The sequence below is a fragment of the Narcine bancroftii genome, chromosome 2, assembly GCF_036971445.1.
Source record: "Narcine bancroftii isolate sNarBan1 chromosome 2, sNarBan1.hap1, whole genome shotgun sequence".
NCBI lineage: Eukaryota > Metazoa > Chordata > Chondrichthyes > Torpediniformes > Narcinidae > Narcine > Narcine bancroftii.
This window is the reverse complement of record NC_091470.1, coordinates 91,624,591-91,645,675: the sequence shown is the minus strand read 5'-3', so window position 1 is coordinate 91,645,675 and position 21,085 is coordinate 91,624,591. Positions and strand designations below refer to the sequence as shown.

Here is a 21,085-nt window from a genome sequence, read left to right as displayed (position 1 = left end):
TAATTGAAAAAAAACTGAAAACAAAAGAAACCCTTGTTTGTGTCTGGCAATTATGTCGTTGATATTTGATGGGCCATCAAAGGTACAATATTCTCAGTAAAGTGCTTCTATGTGGCCAGAATTAAAGGCAAAGGTAACAGGAGTAAGGAACTTTGGTTTTGACGGAGATTGAGATTGTGGTTAAGAAAAGAGAGAGAGATAAATGGCTGTTATGAGGATGTTGTGAGTGTGAGATGTTGCATTTTGGAAGGACAAGCCAAGAAATGACATAGACGATATATGGCAGCACATTGAGGAGTGCAATAGAACAGAGGGATCTGGGAATACGGATACAAAATTTGCTGAAGTCATTACAATTAGATAGGGTTATAAAGAGAGCTTTTGTCACATTCACCTTCATAAATCAAAGTAATGAGTACAGGAATTGGAATGTGATTTTAAAGTTGATAAGACATTGGTGAGGCTAAATTATGAGTATTGGTGCAGTTCTGGTTACCTCACTACAGGAAGTGGGAGGGGGGGGTGTCAAGTGATGGAATAGTAACTGGTCCAGTCTGCTTTCCAGGGAAAATTTAACAGAGTGAACAATAAGTAAAGTCCTTATTTAAAACAATTTAACAAATGGAAAGTTAAATAGTCGGGGAAAATTTGAAGATGACTCCGAAAAAAGACAAAACTACAACGATCAACAGAGAAGAAGCAAAGAAAATGACAGATCATAAGGAAGGAGACCTTACCTGTAAAGTGGATCCAGGAGCGGTCTGAAAAGGTGACTCCATTTGTGTGGTCTTCAATTGAACAAACTCAGGTTGGTCCTGCGTAGTACGAGTTTTATCAGTAGCTCACTGAGTCATGAAAAGAAACATTACTTCACATATACAAATAGATATGCATGCGTGAAACTCATTTTAAATAGGACATTGAAGAAAGAGGCTATTTCAGTTATAATGGAAGTCAGATTAGACACATTCGCTGGTACAGACTTTATATCATGTGAAGAAATGGATCCAAAAGTATTAGAAGAAACAAAAAAAAATAAGAAAGAGAAAAGTAAACTTCAAACTGAAACAGTGGATATACAATATTTTGATAAACAATTAAAAATTTTAATGGAAACACTGATGTACAAAATTAAAGTTAATAGAAACTGTGTATTAGAAATGGATGTTAAAATACAACCTGTAGAGAATGCAATGATGGTCATGAATAGCAATTTGAAGAAGTGGAAGAAAGAGAAAAGGTATGGAGGGAGATATGGGTGATGTGAAGGAAAAAACAGATATTATGAATAAACGTCACTAAGACACAAGAAATACTGACTCAGAAAATTGATGTTTAGAAAGGTTTAGCAGACACAACAATATAAAAATAGTAGGTTTGAATGAGGGCAAAGAGGGTAAAGATATCAAAGAATTTTAAAATAAATGGATCCCACAAGTCTTAGGATCTGAAGAATTTGAAGACAATATTGAAATTGAAAGAGCTCACAGAGCTTTGACACCGATACCTCATACAAATCAAAAACCACAATCTACTTTAGTCAAATTGTTATGATACTCAAAAAGGGAACTTGCTGACTGACGAGCCAGGGAAAGACAAGAATGACTGGAATATAATGGAAGTTAAATATTGTTTATCCAGATATACGTTTTTAAATATTAAAATAAACGTAAAGCATTTAATTCAACAAAGAGAATATTATGGAAGAAAGGCTATAATTTACATTATCCAGGCACTTTAAACATAATAAATTTTTTTGTTGACCCAGTAAAAGCCAGGCAGTTTGCTGAACAGTTGCGAGAAAATCAACTGGAAAATGTGGAATTAATGCAACAAAAGGATATCGGCAGTTAATATTCATAAATTGGTTTTTCTTCAAAGTAATATTGGTCTGTATATATTATTATAGATGGTAAAGATTTGATTGTATTAAGTCTTTACATTTTTGAAAATATGTCAATATATTCTCTGGGGGAGCAAGGATTGTATGCTGCAGGATCAAGTCACTATTAATGTTTATACCGCAACCCAATATGTAAAGGGTGTTGTGGTTATTTTATAAGTAAGTAAAGACAACTCAATTAGGACTTTTTTTAAAAATTTTCCTTCTCTTTTCTTAAAATTCTTGCTATTTTTATGTCACTTGTGCCATCAAGAATCGTCAAAAAGAATATTCTTCAAATAGATATTTTTCGAGGAATAGAGTTGGAGCATTTGAAATGGGGATACATGAATAAATTAAAATTAATATAATGAAGACATTGAAATTTATAAGTACTAATATTAATGAAATACAGAATCAGGTTAAAAGGAAAAATGATAAAGACTACTTAAAAACATAAAAAATAGAGAATTTATAAGAGAAACAGATTTAACTGAGGCACAACATTTTAAATTTCCTCATCTTATAATTCAAAAGCTATTTTAATCAACAAAACATTACCTATTAAAAGAGAAAAAAATAATTATGAATCTAACGGGTACATATATCATGATGAACTCTCACCCTTCGGAACATTGGATATTATTTAATATATATCCACCTGAAGATGTGATGATAAGAAATTTTTGAACGTTTTTTTTACGCTTTGGAAATACTCAAGGATCAAACCCATTTGGAAGCTTTAGGGGCGATTGACTTGTGCTTAGTTATCAGTCGTCTGAGTTTAACTCAACCTCCAGCTTGAAATTAACAATAAACGGTGAGGGTATAAATCACCAGCAGAAAACCCAGCAACTATGAATATTGACCAGTTCATAGCGAACCCTTCAGTGGTTATTTGGAAAATGGGTAAAAAATCAGAACTGAAGGTATGAGTTTGCAAGTTATATCTTCTTACAGTAAGAACTGGGATGAAAAAGAAGGGAATTACTTGAAAAATTGTTAAGCACTATGTAGAAAAGGGGCTATTGAAGAAACTGTATTAGAACGGTTTCCAAAGGAGAAAACTTCAGAGGAAGTAAAGTTGGCTTTGAGAAAACAAGAGTTAGAGGAAAAAAGAGAGGAAGAAAGGAAAGCCAAACGGGAAGCAGTAAGGCAGGCAGAAAGGGAAGAGAGAGAGAAAGAACAGAAGCATGAGCTAGAATTAGCTAAATTGAAGCTGACCCTAATGCAAGGAGAGGGAGAAGCCCAAAACACACGTGCTGGTTAAGAGGAGAGGTTTCGAGTCAGTACAAGTTAGTTCTTTCATTTTAGGAAAATGAAATAGACCAGCATTTTCAGCATTTTGAGAAAGTAGCTGTAAATTTAAAATGGACACCAGACCAATGGTCACTCCTGCTACAAAGTGTTCTTAAAGGGAAAGCCCAACAGGTGTATTCGTGTCTCATGGTACAACAAGCAGCTGATTACAAATTTGTGAAGCAGGCTATACTCCGATGAACTAGTCTCAGAGGCTTATAGACAAAAGTTCAGGAGTTTAAAAAAGGCACCAACCCAATCTTAGCTGGATTTTGCTTCTAGGAAGGTTATGTGTTTTGATCGGTGGTGTGCCTCAATGAAACTAGAAAATAACTTTGATTTATTTAGGAAAATCATTCTGATTGAGCAGATTAAAAATTGTGTTCCTGACGATATTCAAGAGAATAATATAAAAACTTGGCAAGAATTGCCTTAGCGGACACCAGGGAAATCCTTTCAAAGGAATACTGCTGACAATCCAAGTAGAGTAGAAAGAAAATCTGGAAGTTAGGTTAAAGGAAGAGAGGAAGAGAAATGTATGAAGGAAAAACTTTTGAGTGTTATTTACCACTATTGTATGAAACCAGGGCACATAAGAGCAAATTGTCCTCTACTGAAAAGGAAGTAATAGAAAGGGGTGGTACGAACCACCTGTGTTCAGAGTGGGAAAGTTAGGGATATTTTTAAACCATTTCTGACTGAAGGTTACATTTTGGTTAAAGAAGGATCTAATCAAGTGCCAGTTAGAATCCTGTGGGATACTGGAGCAGCCCAATCGCTTGTGTTATGAGCCCAAAGGACCTCAAAACCCAGCAGCAATAGACATTCCCCAAGACAAATGGCTTTCAAAACAAAAGTTATATTTAAATAATGTCAAACTTTAAAATAGAATCAAACTTGAATTAAACTCTATTCTTATACTGTACTCTATATTATACCAAAATTACGCCCTTCTAATTCGAGGTGCACGTGTATGTAATGTGGGCGTTAATTCAAGAAAAGTTATTTAGTTCACAGTTCAATCTCACTTCGCCTTCTTCCAAGTTCTCTGCTTGCAGGCAATCACTGTGCACAGAATTTAACATGTATAAAGTTCACTTGGTGCTTGAAAGGTAGATGTTTACTGCTCAGGATGGTTCTTGTAGGGTTTGCAGAGAGAGAGATATTTGTTGCTCCAGGATTTCCACAACTGAGGTAAAATCATAAGTCACCGCAGGGTCTCACTTATGAAACTTGCCGCATCAGAGACGTCTTGATGGTAACCTCTTTCTTCAAGCTACCACAGAGTTCCATTCCTTCCTCTATTTCAAGAGAAACATCAGACAGATAACACTTCCAGCCATCGACTGCACTGGAACTTGCTTTCATAATTTTCAAACAGTTCTCCCTGGATTGCATTTCTCAGTTACTTGTCAGTGTCCCACACACTGACTGAGTGACTGACTGAGCTGTTCACTCAATTCTATCTCTTTTTCAACTGTAATTCCAAAAAGAGCATGTGATCTGTGTCTTGCAAGACCCCACCTTCTCTAGAAAACAACAGGAGTTCTTTCTTCTTCTCATGTTGTTATCTTAGTTAAACAATCCAGAATTGACCTTTCGGTGAACACTTTGCAGAAATGGTACTGATAGACAGCATGACTCCAGCAAGACAATGGTCAAGAATTTTATGATGTCAGATCAATGAACACCTACATGTTAAAGGTGCTTACATTCTCCAGAGATCCTGCCATGTGAATTCTTCAGTCTTTCAAATAAGATGTGTGTATGTATATGACCCACTCTAAGTCTTATAAATTCTCCTGAAATATTAATATTGTAACACCTCCCTTTCTTTAAAGGAATTTTAACTCAGTTAAAATTCAGAAATAACTAAATTGTCTTTAAAACCTCAAAAATATAAGAATTCACAATATATACGTCATAATAAATACGTTGACAGCATATTATACAAGATAAAATTGAACATCTTAATAGATAGTCCGCTGTTATATTATTTAAACCTCTGATATGAACAATTCGCAAATTATATTCTCGTTATATCAAACTCCAGTTTAACAATCTTCTTGTTCTTCATTTTATTCAATAACACCAGAGAATTATGGTCAGTAATTACCACAATTGGTTCTTGAGATGTACTGAAATACATATCAAAATTCTGCAAAGATAACACAATTGCCAATAATTATTTCTCAATAGTAGAATAGTTCCTTTGATGAACATTTTAATTTTTGGAAAAGTAGACAACTCGATGGTCGATTTCATTATGGTTTTGCAATAAAACTGACCCTACTGCTCCCTCACTCCTATCCACTGCTGCAGAGATTTATCAAAGTCAGGAGATTTTAATAGAGGACAATGGCATAACCTATCCTTTAAATTTTCTAAAGCTGCCTGACACTCTAAAGTAAACACAAATTTCTCCACCTTCTTCAAAAGGTTGGTTAAAGGAAGAGCAACCTCAGCAAAATTTCGGCAAAACTTCCTATAATACCCTGCCATTCCTAAAAACCTTCTCACTGCTTTCTTGCCATTGGGAATAGGAAACTCAGAAATTTCATTCAAATTTGCTTGAATAGGTGCAACTTTGCCATGACGAACTACATGACCCAAGTATGACACAAAGGCATTTGCAAATTCACTCTTTGCTAAGTTAACAAGTTTGCTTTGGATAATCTTGCAAACAATTTGTCCAATTCCTTCAAGTGTTCTTCCAATTTGTCACATTTTAGGACCAAATCATCAATTTAGGCATCTGTATGTGTTAACCCTTCGATTATTGAATTAATCATTCCTTGACATGTTGCAGAAGCATTTTTCATGCCAAAAGGTAACACATTGTACTCATATAAGCCAGATGGAGTAACAGAAGCTGAAATATTCCTTCCTCTCTCAGTTAAAGGCACACACCAGTAACCCTTTAACAAATCCAATGTAGTAAAAAATTTAGCTTTTCCAATCTTATCAATACAATCATCTATTCTTGGAATAGGATAAGTATCTGTTTTAGTTACTGCATTAACCTTCCTGCAATCTGTACAAAACCTAACAGTTCCATCTGGTTTCGGTACTAGAATACAAGGAAAATTCTAATCTGAGTTTGAAGGACTAATAATGTCATTTCTCAACAGATATCCCACCTCCTCATCCATAATTTTCTTTTTCTGAATGTTTATTCTGTATGGGGGTTTTTTAATGGGATTTGACTCACCAACATCCACATTGTGATAAATCACTGATGCCCTTTTTGGAACGTCTGGAAAAAGATATGTGTTCTTTAAAATTAAATTCTTCAACTGTATCTGTTTTTGTGAATTAAGATGAACTAACTTTTTCTCTATATTTAACAAAATTTCTGAGTTAGACAAGTGCACAGGACCCATGGTTTCTTTAAGGTTACCCTCACAAGATTTTATTTCCATAATCTCATGATCCACCACTTCCTCCACTCTGTCAACAGCCAACACCTCTGATACAGATTAGTATCCACCACCATGACTCTCATAATAAGGTTTAAACATATTTATGTGACAAACCTGAGTTTCATTCCTTCTATCTGGAGTGTTAACAACATAGATAATATCATTCAATTTTGATTTAATTGTGTATGGACCAGAAAATCTAGCTTTCAAAGGATTGTCATGTGTTGGAATAAAAATCAAAACTTTACTTCCTATCTTAAATTTCCTCACTTGAGCTTTCATTGAATAAACACTTCATTTTACACTGAGCCATTTCTAAATTCTCGAGCTAAAGTCCACACTTTTTTTAGCCTTACTTGAAATTTAGAAACATGATACAGCAAGTCCAATTGCTCATCCTCATTAACCCACTGTTCTTTTAATAACATCAAAGGATCTCTAACCTGATGTCCAAACACGATTCCTAAAGCTAAATCCTAATGACCCCTTCACACCTCTCTTGCTACAAACAACAATAAATGAAAACCTTCATCCCAATCTTTCCCATTCTCCAAACAATAAATCCTCATCATAATTTTAAGATTAGAATGAAATCTTTCCAAATCTCCGCAAGTTTCAGGATGATACGGAGATGAAGTGATCTGTTTTATTTCCAACTCATCAATTAATTATTGAAACAATCCAGATATAAAATTAGATCCCTGATCACACTGAATTTCTTTTGGTAATCCGAACACTGTGAAAAATCTTTCCAGAGCCTTCACCACCGTTTTTGCTTTAATATTTCTTAATGGTATAGCTTCTGGAAATCTTGACGCTGCACACATAATTGTTAACAAGTATTGATTTCCAGACTGAGTTTTCGTCAAGGGACCTACACAATCCACAATATCTCTAATGAAAGATTCTCTAACAACACGAATAGGTTGTAATGCAGCCACTGGAGGACCCTGGTTAGGTGTCCCCACTACCTTACCAATGCCCAAGTGCCGGGGCTGGCCACCAAAGTGAAAGGACATGTAGCCGGTTCTGGGGGGTGGTTGTGTGGTGGTGCACATCCTCATGGTGAACCAGCCCCACTTGTATCACCACATGGCAGGGTAGCCATGGGGAAATGGCCTCATCAGAGGTTTCTCTCTGACTCCAGCATCCCTTCCAGCGTGCACCCTGGGCAGCGATTATGATGTCACAATGCACCAGGTGACTGAGCTCATGCTGCCCTTAAAGGAGCGTGCTGAATTTGAATAAAAACAAATTGACCAGGGCCAGTCGTCTTGGTGTTTCTACCACCAGTGCTGGGGACCGCCATCTTGGGCCTCAAACTCAGGGATGTCTGGGTGACCAGCAGCCCGGACACATTGCTCTGCGACGTTTCAACAGGAATGCAGCACCCACTGGTCCTGCCGCACTGGAGGGTGAAGAGGCTCAGTGTGATCCACAATCTCGCTCACCCAGCCATAAAGACAACTGTGCAGATGGTCATGGAGTAGTGGCTGTGTTTCTTCCACTGCTTACACCGCCACACTCTCTCTATAAAGGCTAGCAGAGACTTACCTTGTGTTCACACCTTACCTTTGTTCAGTTTACACATGAGTCAGGTTATATTTGGCCCAATCAAAAGTTTATACTATACATTCTTACCCAATGCAATTGCTACAAAGCACTAATTCCATTGCAACATAAGATTGACAGCCTCTTATCAGACCTGCTCATTGATTGGTTCAGAAAAAATTCCTATAGTTAGTCATGGTGCTAATTGGACCTTTTGAATTGCCTTGCCTGCCTTACAAGAATGCTGCAAAATCTAGCTTTTACTCTCACTGGCTTTTAACTCCTTCCTTCCTCAAGTGGACCTATTGACATGGTGTGTTTGGACTTTCTAATTGTATTTGTTGAAGTTCTCCACAAGAAATTGCTGTGTAAATTCAGAGAGGTTATTACATGGAGAACTCATTGGTAGGGTGGAAGCAAACTTCTGAAATAAGTGAGTCCATTTATGAGCACCAGAAAAAGGTTGAGCACTGGGACAATGGAGATTTACAATAAATATTTACGATCTATCAGCGGAAAGTGAATAGATTGTCAAATGAGTCTCGAGTGGCAGTTTGATTTGTGAGGGGGATTCCAGACAAGTGAAGGGTAATAGGAACAGATTATGGTACACAAATGCATTGCTCTTGCAGTGTAATGCAGGTACATGTGGGGATAGCCAATTCAGTGGCAATAATCTAAAGGGAGATTGTCACCTGAACATGTCAGGAAAGGGAGTGATGTAAATGGACAGTCATTCACAGATTAACCATTAACTTGACACAGGACAATGTCAAATTTAGCCCTTTTGAGATTCCTGACATGCTGTTCAATTGTTCTTGAGAACTATCATAATTATATCTTTCGACTTGTTTAATATGAGTTTTGAATGTGTAGGTGGCTGCAATTTTCAACTGCAATTATGAAACTGCACCACATTCCGATTTCGTCACTCGATGAATATACTGTAACAGAGTATATAGAGGTATTTGGGAGATAAATTGGGAGAGGTTTGTTAGAGCAGGTCACACAGAAACACTTTAAAACACAGAGATTTTGCAGGTGTTTTTGAAAGATGCTCAGACTCATGATGGACAATCATTTTCAAAAGGCAACAAATGTAACAACAGTAGGAGCTTTGTCTGGAAGCTTTGACTGGAAAAGAGCATTTGGCAGCTTTGTCTGGAAAAGAGCATTTACTGTCTGGAATGTCATGACGTTCGCAGTCAGAGAACAGTAAAAAAACAAGCTTTGCTCTCAGAGTTGGAGGGAGTGAGAGAGAGAGAGAGTGAGGAGAAAGACACAGACATTGGTTCCAGAGGAACAAGCTGGCCAGCTTTGAAAGACGGCCTGGTCAAAGGAGAGGACTGGCTGTCCAGTGTTTCCCTGTGATGATCTGAAAGAAAGAGGTTATCAACTAGAGAACCCTAAAGATGGGCATGTTTCGTGAGCAATAGACTGGAGTGGCTGATTAAAATGGAATCAGATGGAGATGTCCTGGAACAATAAAATCTCTCTCTCTCTGAAAACCAACAAGAGCCTTCTGAGTGGTAACTATTTACCTGTTGAGCACGAAAACCTGGTGAACTGAATTAATGTTAACTTCTGTGCACAGTACAAGAATTGGCTGCAACCAGTGAGATTGGACTGTGAACGAAAGCACTTTACTGAACTTACACACACATGCGTTTAGAATTAGAAGGGGGTTAAGTAGGTTACGTGAGTCAATAGAGATAAGTTAAAGTTTGATTGTATTTTCATATTCAAAGTTAATGAAAAGCAACTTTTGTTTCAGTAACCCTTTGTCGTGGTTCACAGGTTTTGCTGCTTGGATTTGGGGTCCTCTCGCCTCTTAACAATTATTTTGTCAAGGTCCAGATCGACTCTGTATTTCCCTCTTCCAATAATTTGAAATAAATGTCATCAACGCTTCAGGTCTGTCACGACTTATGTCGGAAATAGACCCATCTCGTTCTTTTCTTTCAAACGTCCCGAGCACACGAGCCTTTCCCACACCGTTCTCCTCATCTTGAATTTACACGTAAAGCTCCTGGGTAAATACTGATGCAGAATCTTCATTTATAACATTTCCTCTGACACCAAGCATAAGATATCTTATTATTCCCACCAATAGTAGGAATTGAGTCAGGATAAAAGAAAATGTTGATAACTCCAGTGAAACTGACGTCTCTTTATAATGTCTTCCAATTGCTTTCCTCGACTGCGGTGCAGTTCTCAGTTTGCCCTCAGTTATTATGGATCCACACATTCATGCAACCAAAGCAGAGCACTTTCAGACGCAGAAACATGGGAAACACACTGACCCAATGAGTGTACATCAACCCTCTCACGATCCTGATACATGTCATCATTGCTCTCTGACATGGCATCCAAGCGATGCCTTTTGATGGTGGATCTTCCACTTTGAGTCTGGAATCCCCACATGCTGTTATTCTGGGAGCAGGTGACATAACTTGTTTGTTCAGTGAATGCAACTCACATCAATTACCAAGAGATCCGTGCGGCTGGAGATTCCTCTCTTCTATAAGAAGAGATGCCGTTAAAAATGTGTTTCATTGACGTTTGATTTGTCACTTCTCTGAGAACATGGGAGCCTGGTTACTAAGTCAAATCATTGCCATTTATTATCCTGTTGTGGCAGCTGTCGGTGTTCCAGGTGAGCAAATATACCCGGCGTGTTTTTCCCAGTCAGCCAGTTATTTGCTCGTGTTGGATGTGGACCGCATTCATGGGATGCGGTTTAATAGTTATGAAATCGATGAGCGACGTCTGCTCAATGATGGGGATTCCTTTAAATTAACCCGGTGTCTCAGTCCAAGCCGTTATCTCGGTAAAGTTGCCAGGCTTCCTTTTCACAGTTCAATGTGCGGGCAAGTCCCATGAACACGACAGCAGTTGACAGGCTGAGTTTGTGGCCAGAGTGGAATCGCACGCTGATGAGCTTGATCTGCGAAATTCATGGTCAACCAATGCAGGGCGGTGGGGTTGGTGTTCCTTGTTCTGGACGCTGTGGCAGAACTGAACGACGCTGACCTGCTCTCAACGACTTTATTTCTCATTGATGGGCCAGAGATTGGATGTGAATTCTCTGGCACGGTGTGATTCCGCTGTGGTCTCTCAGCTGACTGAGAACTTGTTCAGTTTCACATCCGTCCGGGCTCCAGATTCACTGAAGTCGTTGAATATTCGCATATCCAGAATGAAAATTCTGTCATAGATCAGTAGGAAAAGCATTGTTTCTGGAGGGATCACCAGTCACCGGTCGACAGATTTCTTTTAGATTTGAGTGAATCAGATTGCACGTTTCCCCTTCGGTCGTGATTTTACACCTGCATATATTTTTACTCTCCAAAGTTTCTTTCCCCATTGACTTCCTCATTTTTGTTCCCCCATCTGACTCTTCACTTTTTCTCCGCCTCTCTCATCCTCCGCCCTATTGTCCATCAGCTCTGGGCCCCTTCCTTGTTTAATTTCTCTTTGATAGTTAGTAAGTTTACTATTCTATTTGGGTCTCGTAAACCCGAAACTTTGATCACTTCTGCGCATGGATGTTGGCTGAATTGGAGATATCCTTCAGCAACCCTTTCTTGGATCAAGTGAAAGACTTCTTCTGGAGTGAAACAGAAGGCACTTTCAGGTGGCCAATTGCCCCGCATGTAAAGCCGCATGTTTAGGCAATGTGCGGCTGTTTTGAGGCCAGCTGAATGTGCAGGAGAGGCGAGCGACGTCTCCCTCCTCCGAGAGGGATAATCAGCCCAGCTCCGTGGCTCCTCCAGCCGCCTGAATGCAGCTGTTAAAGGGTCAGGCTGCTGATCACATCTGACACTGGGCAGGAGCCCCATTGTGCTCAGAGCCGCATCCTGTGCAGCGGCGTCCTTCAGGTGGCCAGCGTTGCGCTTTAAACGCTGCCACCTGAAGGACAATTTGAAGGGCCGCTTCTTCAGGGACGCTCTTAGCGTAGAATGCACCTGAAAAAGCCTAAAGAGAATACAAACCTGACTGAGTTGTGGACAATTTAGATGATTGAAAACGGATGTCTGTAACTCATTGAAATGATGTGGCTGCTGACTAGGATGGCTTATAATAAGGGGCTGGATGAGGAAGGATCTTTGAGCGACGAATGTACAAAGGAAATATTGGTACAATAACTGGCTAAATGTATTACATTTCCGAATTTCAATGTGAATGGTCTGAATGGAAAGATTAAGAGAAAAAGAGTCTTGGCGTACATAAAGAAATTGGGAGTGGACCTGGCCTTGCTCGAAGAAACTCATTTCACAGAACTCGAAAACAATAAATTAAGAAGATGGGTGGGCCAGGTACTGGCTTTCTCATTCGGTTTGAAAGCAAGGAGGTGGAAATTTTGATCAGGAAGTGTTCTAATGAATGGATAAAAATGGTAGATTTGTAGTGGTGCACTGTCAAATATATTCCAATCCTGGACCCTCGAGAATCTATACGACCCAAATATAGAAGATGAAAAATTTAGGCAGGACATTTTCTTCTGGCAGAAGCAAAAGAGTATATTCTAATTTGTCGAGTATTTTTTACTTTTGTTTGGATCCTGTTTTGGACAAGTCAATGAAAATAATAATGAAAACAGAGATGGCCACTGGCACTATTTGCAGTATGAAGAAGATGAACGAGACAGATGTGAGGAGACAGAAGCATCTGATTATTGCTTCTACTCGAGTCAGCATTACTCCTACTCTAGTATAGATGTTTTCCTGGCTTTAGCCCATATAGAGGTTACTGAGTGCATGGTGAGACTACTTTCAGATCATTCACCTTGAGTAGTCAGGATAGAGATGCCGGACAAACAGGAAACGGTATACAGATGGCATCTTAATACATTGATGTTAAAGAAATTTGGAGATTTGTAAGAGCACAGATACATCTGTTTTGTGAGTCTAACTGCACTTGCACTCCATATGAAGTTTATCTGGCGGATTGGCGAAGCATTTGCCAGAACTAATGAAGAAAGATCAAATGGGCTTTGTGCGAAAAAGCAGGCAACTGATAACTTTGGCAGACTGCTAAGTAGAATAAATTTGGCGCAAGCCAGAAATAGTTGGGGGGTGGGGGGGTGGCTCGCCATTCTTCCCGATGCAGGAAAGTTATTTGACAGGTTAAAGTGGAAATTTTTATTCATAGTTGTGGAGAAAATAGTGATAGGATTAGTTGGATTCGGGTGCCTTATTATGCACCTAATACAAAAGTGGTGACTAAGGGGAACATTTCTTCAGCCTTCCCACTCACAAGGTGAAGCAGACAGGAATACTCACTATTTCCAGCTCTGTTCATACTGGCATGGAATCTTTGGCTGATGCCATTCATCATGATCCACACATTAAGCAGTTCAAAGTGGCACATGAAAAACATAAAATCAGTTTATTTGCTGATGATGTACTGATATATTTGACAGACCCAATAAACCCATTGCCGAAGCTGCCCTCTACTCTGGAAGACCATGGGGAGATTCTCTGGTACAAGATAAATTGGGATAAGTGTAAGATCATGTCACTTATGGAGGGGGATTACAGTCAATGTCAGAAAAATAATTACCTAAAGTGGCCACAAAATGGTATCAAGTACTTGGGAATTAAAAGAGAGAATAAACTAAATAATTTGCATAAATTAAATTTCCCTTGCTGGGAAAAATTCGAGGAGCACCTAAAGAGATTGGCAGGGTCAACTGCATTAAAAAAGAATGTGTTGCCAAGACCAATATCACTTTCAGAACTTGCCTGTGACATTGCCCAGGGGCTTCAATCAGTTGGATAAAAAAATACTTATGGAACAGGAAGGTAGCCAGGATCTCTATGGAGAAATTAACCTGAGACTCTAGTGTTGGTGGATTACAGATGCCGGTCTTTAACAAATACTATTGGTCAGCCCAATAACATTCATCTCCTCACTCTTTGCAGGTGGGGGAAGAGGTACGATCCTTGGTATGAATTGGTCTGTGCTTGGTATGCTTGAGAGTAGCAGAGGACTTTATTTCCAAGTGGGGTGCCAAATTGCTATCTTCGAAAGCATGCAGTGCCATACTAAAGCAGTTTTTTCGCATTTTGGGTGACATAAATCAGTATTTAGGAATAAAACTACGGCTGTCTCCAGAAACTCCCCTTACCTCAAACCGGCTAAAACCTCTGACAATGGGTAACAGGATCCTGCACTCCTGGTGCTGGAATGGCATCAGGTACATGGACGATTATTCCGATGAAGGACAAGTAATGTCATTTCAGCTTCTTAGGTAGAATTACAATTTGTAAAATAAGATATTCCACTGCTATCTTCAGATAGTATCTTTTTTTGCAGATCAAATTGGGTCCAACTGTCCCCACTAAAGTGCAGTGACTAAGAGACCTTGATTCGAAGGGGGATCACCTAGAAATTCATTTTGCCAATGTATTCCCTGTTCCAAGAAGAAGGACACAAATGGTCACCATAAATCCAGACAGAGGTGGGAGTTGGACTTTGAATAACAATTGATCAGCGGTGCTGGTCGGCCCAGCATGACAGCAGTGATCAATGCAAGGTACGGGTACAGGCTAGTGAAATGTAATATTTTTGTATCAGCTGTACCTGACTTGCAAAAAATATGCAGGTCAATAACTGATCTGTCGGATCATTCTTTTAGATGCCGCATTGATATAGGACCCTTTGTGCATTCGACGTGGATATGTACCAAAGTGAGGTCCTTCTGGACCGAACTCGAGAACTCGTTGAATTCATAGGGAAAACTATTGGTAAAGATTTCCCACAGAACCCTGACCTGTTTCTGCTGGGTAATATAATGGACCTAAGACTTAAAATGATGCTTCCAAATTCAATTCCTAATGATCGCGTTGGTGGTGACCAGGAAGTGCATAGCGGTTACCTGGAAATCCGACATTTGGCTGAGTATTGCACAATGGATCAGGAAGCTGCAAGCATGAATTCTCCTGGAGACAGTTACCTATAACTTGAGGGGAAGGTATGGCAACTTCCATAAAAAATGGCAGCTGTATCTGAGACATATAGGAGGACGGCTGTGAAAAAAATACCTCTTTGCCTCGCGGTCTCGCTCACTCCGATTCCTTCCCAATGGCTGGAGAGGGGGTTGGGGGCACAGCGACCACCTCAGTCCAGCCAGTAAAAGTCAGGAAATCAAAGTGAAATCGCCCCAATCTCTAGCCGATGGGCCAGGCCAGAACCATAACTCCTCGATATGATTTTGTACTTTTTAATGTCTTAATTTTTTTTTAATGTTTCTTATTTTCCTCTTTGTGTTAAGTATTTGAGGTCAAGGGAATGGGGTGGGGATGGGAGAAAGGGAAAGGAGTGTTAGCCTTGGACTTGACAGAGAATACGCATAGACGAGATTAGAATAAGCTGTAATTGACACAGATTTGTTAAAAACTGTTGGTGACAGATGAGTTCAATTTTGAAAACTATAAATAAATTATTCAAAAATTATCTGGGCGATGCTGTTAATTGTCCCCGACTGGGACCTGCGCAGCATATTTGAATATTTCCAAGTTCTCCATTATGTTCAGTTTCATTTCATATTTCCAACATCCAGAGTGTGTTTGAATATTTCCATCTGTGGTTCCATTCAAGGATTGGTGCAACTTTTAATTTTCTGAATGTCTGGGATCGGCTATTCCTGGTTTCACTAAATTCCGGTCCAGAGAAGTGGTGCCCCGTTGTTGCATGGATTTCCCTCCTGGGAATCCGGTGTCTGTGATCGAACATAATTGGAGAAAAGCGATACATATTATGATTGGGAATATGTCCATGTGCTGCGGGACATCGATCCTGAAGGAGAATCTACTGTTGCAGGGAACTCATGGATAAGGTGGAGGAAAGGGAACTGCATGTGTTGTCGTGTAGATTGTGGATAACAGATAATTAAGTGGAAATAGAGTTCAGGTCGCAGCCCTCAATTATTTTAACTGAAAATCAGTGTTGCCTCTCATACACCCCACAGATCTTTCAATGAAGTTCACCGTGAACTTCGACGTTCATAAAATCGCATTCGTTTTTCTGCCAATGTTTATTGTTCCAGGTGGTCTGGCATCTGTTGGTCATTGTGTACGGTCCTTGTATTGCTCGTTGTTCCTCATTACTGATATCCCTGTCCGATTCTCAGCTTCCCCTCTCCCACGGGCTGCACAGTTGAGCAGCTGCAGCAAGAACGGCTGCCTCCAAGCACAGGAAATCATCGTTCGATCCTGACCTCGGGTGCTATCTGTCTGAAGTTTGTGTGTGTGGGTATCCTTTGATTGCTAAAACACATCATGTTTCTGAATCGCAAAGAACACAGACACAACTTTTCTCGCATCTGTTGCATGAATTCCTCTATCATATCACTACATCGTCTGCTGAACGTTATCTCGACTGCTTCTGACCATGCTACATTTGGTTTTTTCGGTGTCCATTGAATTGTGCGCATTATTCCAGACATGACTCCACCAATCCCCTGTATATTACAATAAAGCCTCTCTTTTCTGGAAAATAATGCTGTCCTTTTGGAATAAAGTTCCATATGCTTTGATCATTCCTTGCCACATTCTGGATATGTGGTAAGGACATTCTGGAGACCCACGATCACTTCACCCTGTAATATCCAGACATCAAAAACAACCTGTGAGATCCCCTTCTTATATTTCCCCTTCCTCTTCAATCTCAACTAGACCCAACTCGCGTTTCTCGCCTGAGCCAGCCTACCCGCCTCACAGCCCCATTGATAACTTACACCTCTTTCCAATGAAGTCTAAATCTATCCATTCAGTTTTAACTGGTGATATTTCAGTCATAGAACACAGTACTTGATGTTATGCATATACATATACCTACCATAAAAAATACTTAATCCTGACTACCTTGTAACCCTTTACTTTTTTTCATCCTTGCTCCTAGAATCCCCTCAAATCCCTTCATTATACAGCACCAACCATAATCGTTGGCAAGGCGTTCCAAGAACCTACACCTGTCGCTGTAAAAATTCAACCCATGGCGTCACCCCTAATATTTCCCTCTTCATAGAACATAGAACAATGCAGCACAGAGCACACCTTTCGGCCCTCGATGTTGTGCCGAACATATATTCCTTCGAAAAAGAAATGCTAAACCTTCCCAACTCATAGCCCTCTCTTTGCCTTTCATTCACGTGTCTCTTTGAGTCTTTAAATTCCCCCAATGTTTCAGCCTCCAGCACCATCCTCAACAAGGTATACTCTGTATAAATAGAATCTTACCCCTGATGTCTCCCCTAAACTTCCCTCCCTTAACTTTGTACTTTTGTCATCTTGTGTTTGTTGATCCTTCCCATGGAAACTGATGCTTGTCATTCACCTTACCTCGTCGACCTTTGTCAAGTCTCCTCTCATCCTTCTATGCTACAAAGTGAAAAATACCAGCTCTGCTAACCTTGCCTCATAGGATATGTTTCCCAATCAAGGCAACATCCTGGAAAATCTCCTCAGCACTCTCTCCATAGCCTCCAAGTCTTTCCAATAATGAGGTGACCAGTATTAAACACAATGGTCTCTACTCCTGAATTCAATCCCCCTATTAGTGAATACCACCATCCCATAGTCCTTCTTACATATCCTATCAACATGTACGGTGACCTTGAGGTATGCATCCACATGCTTAAGCAACTAACCATTATCCCTGTACTCGGTATTCTGAATAGTCCTTCCAAAATGCAGCAACTCACAAATCCTCAGATTGAAACCCATCTTCAACTTTTCTTTCTATATCCTCTTGTGACCTCTGGCAAACCTCAGCTTCATTCACACCTTCTCCAACATTCATGTCAACTGCAAACCTACTGGACATCGTTCTGCCTCTTCATCCAGGTCATTTTAACAGTCACATGTACCAGAGGCCCCAGAACAGATTCCTGCAGCACTCCACTAGTTACCATCGTCCAGGCAGAATACTTTCCTTTCATCATTATTCTCTGCTTTCTTCATACAAGTCAATTATTTGTCCACACAGCCACGGTTCTACTAATCCCGTGGCTCGTGAATTTCTGGATAAGTCTCTCGTGGTTGATTTACCACATGCTTTGCTAAAGTCCATGTAAGCACATCTACCATGCTACCCTCATCAATTTCTTAAGTTACCTCCTCAAAAATCTCAATTAGACTTCTGAGGCATGACCTTCCCTTTACAAAGCCATTGTGAATATCCCAGAGTAGACTCTAGTTCTCCAAATGATCAAAGATCCCATCCTTAAGAATCTTCTCCATTAGTTTGCTCATGATTGACGTATGATTCACTGATCTATAATTCCCAGGATTCTCCCTATTACTTTATGGAAGGGGACTACATTTGACATTCTCAAATCCTCTGGAACCTCTCCCAGAGCCAAATACGATTAAAAGATCATAGCTACTGTCCCAGCTATCTTGACCCTGGGTATATATCAGCCAGTCCTGGGGGCTATCAATCTTGGTGTTTTTAAGAAAATCCAGCAGATCTGCTTTCTTAACCTCTGCATTCTCTAGAATGCAGGGCTGTTCAATTTCAAATTCACTGTCATGAATGTCCTTTTCTCTTGTGGAATCTGACACATAGTATTCGTTTAGGACCTCCGAACCTCCACTGACTCCAGGCCCATCTTGTCTCCCTTATCCTATATCAGCCTCACCTTCATTCTCATAATCCTTCTGTTTTTTATGTACACATAGACTGACTTGGGGTTCTGCTTAATTCCACATGCCAAGGCCTTCTTTTTCCCCTTTCAAGTTCTCATGTCCTTTCTGAAGCTCCTTCCTGCCTACCATACAATTCTCATGAGCACCTTCTGTTTCCTCTTTCCTATATTTAAAGTATTCTTCGTTCTGCCTCTTGGCTTAACTGCCTCACCTGCTTCATCAGCAATGGTTCCCCTTTCGTACAATCTTTTCCTTATCCCAGTGGGGCAAACCTATCTTGAACCCTGCACACGTGATCCCTAAAAGCCCTCCACATTACCTCTGCGCTTTCGCCCTTAAACATCTGTTTCCAACTTACTCTCGCTAGTTCCTGGCTTATCCCTTCAAAATTTACTGTTCTCCTGTTAAACACTTTCCCAGTTTGACTGTTTATATCCTTTTCTGTGGCTTAGTTGGAACTATGGAAATTGTGAACACACATGATGGCCGAGAAGGCAGCAGGTTCCCCACCTCTGGGACATACTAGTTCTGAAACTCTGAATATTAACAACTCTATTGTAATTATCTTCACTTATCTCTTTAGCCCGTGGTCTGGATCACATTGCAGAGAACATCCTCTCATTTCTGGATGCCCGATCGCTGTGTGCCGCGGAACTGGTGTGTAAAGAATGGTACCGTGTCATCTCCGATGGGATGCTCTGGAAGAAATTGATGGAGAGGATGGTGCGCACAGACACCCTCTGGAAGGGGCTTTCAGAGCGGAGGGGATGGTAAGGTTTACTTGTGTGCTCACATAAACCCTGTGGACAATACCACTGCCAAATAGTACCTTGAACTGTTCCAGTTATGGGTGCTATTATTTTGAGCTGAGGTGGGCATGGTGTTGGACGCCATTTATTTCCTCTCCCAGTTACAAGTCTAGGCAGAACAGCAAGCATCGCAGGTAGAAACAAAACAGTGGAATATCCTGCTAGTGTCCAGTGGCCAACCATTTAAATGTCAGGGTCACACTCCCACGCTCACATGTCTGTCCATGGCCTTATGTACTTTCCCACCCTGACGAACCACAGATTGGAGGAACAACACCTTATTTTCCATTTGGACACCCTCCAGTCTCATGGTATGAACATTCACTTTAATGCTTTACATTAAACCTCTTGCCTTTTCATTCCCCTCCCCCTTTTCCTGTCTTTCCAATTCTTTCATCCATCCAGCCCAGCCATTTCTCCTCCCCTGCATTCCTGCTGTCCTCTCCCTCTTTTCTCCACCTATCTTCTCCTGCCTTTGCCACACATACCCCCTTTCCCCCGCCCCCGCTCTTTTGTTCAGATGCTTGCCGGCATTTTCTCATACTTTGATGAAGGGCTATTTATCTTTGCTTTTGCTACATAAAGGACACTGTTTGACCTGCTGAGCTTCTCCAGCATGTTGTGTTTTTACTGCTTTCTTCAAGATGCCATTTGTGTGTTGGGTCCAGAGAAGATCCTCTGAGAAGGTGGCTCCCAAGGAGTTAAATTTTCTCAGCTGAATCATAAACATCTGGTTTTCCCTACCTGAAGTCAACAATCAGCTCCTTAGATTTGGTGACACTGAATGCAAGGTTGTTGTTTGTGCTAACCTGACTGTTTGTTTGCCTCACTTCCCTGGATTCAGTCTCAGTTTCCTAAGTTAATTTTATCTCTCTGTATTGCACATTCAGTTTGGTTACATTTCTTTATTTATTTCTATGTGTACATATCTTCTTGAGTACAGTTTTTTGCACTACCAATAAAATGGTAATTCTGCCTTCTCCACAGGGAAAAGAATCTCGGGGTTGTATGTGATGTCATTTGAGCTCTCACAATAAATCTGAACATTGAACTTCGAAACCCATGCTAAGATCTCCCCCATCTCTTCTGACTCTGTACATAGCCGTTCACACTAATGTACAAGAGGACCAATTTTGTCCTTGCGATTCTTTATCTGCAGAAGTCCGTACAATTTTCTTTCACTTTGTCTGCCAAAGCAACCCCGTGTCTTATCTTTCTTCATTTCCATCTTAAGTTTGTACACATCAAGTACTTAATTTGCTTGTTGCCTATACCAGCTGTACACTTCTCTATGCCTTTACCTGATCCTCAATATTCCTCTTAAACCAAGGTTCCTTATGCCTGTTAAATTTGCCTTTAGTTCTTTCAGAAACTCACAAACTCTGCACTCGCAAAATTTCACCTTTAAAGGCCTTCCATCCACCAAGCTTATCCTTGCCAGAAAACAACTTCTCCCAATCGATGCTT

General features: G+C 40.1%; 1 protein-coding gene and 1 long non-coding RNA gene across 8 annotated transcripts in view; one reads left to right on the top strand and one right to left on the bottom strand.

Moving 5' to 3' along the window:
• LOC138753897 (uncharacterized) overlaps positions 1 to 7,734 on the bottom strand; it is a 154,351-nt gene extending 146,617 nt beyond the window's left edge. For all 7 annotated transcript variants that reach the window (XR_011351498.1, XR_011351499.1, XR_011351500.1 and 4 more), the window contains exons 1-2: positions 7,580 to 7,734; positions 738 to 845 (exon numbers count right to left, since the gene is read on the bottom strand). This is a non-coding gene — a long non-coding RNA (uncharacterized lncRNA). The remainder of the gene's footprint in view (positions 1 to 737; positions 846 to 7,579) is intronic.
• Positions 7,735 to 17,762: 10,028 nt separating this feature from the next.
• LOC138752896 (F-box/WD repeat-containing protein 1A-like) overlaps positions 17,763 to 21,085 on the top strand; it is a 32,169-nt gene continuing 28,846 nt past the window's right edge. The window contains exons 1-2 of the mRNA XM_069915507.1: positions 17,763 to 17,826; positions 19,393 to 19,579. Coding sequence (XP_069771608.1) covers positions 17,763 to 17,826; positions 19,393 to 19,579 — 251 coding nt within the window. The remainder of the gene's footprint in view (positions 17,827 to 19,392; positions 19,580 to 21,085) is intronic.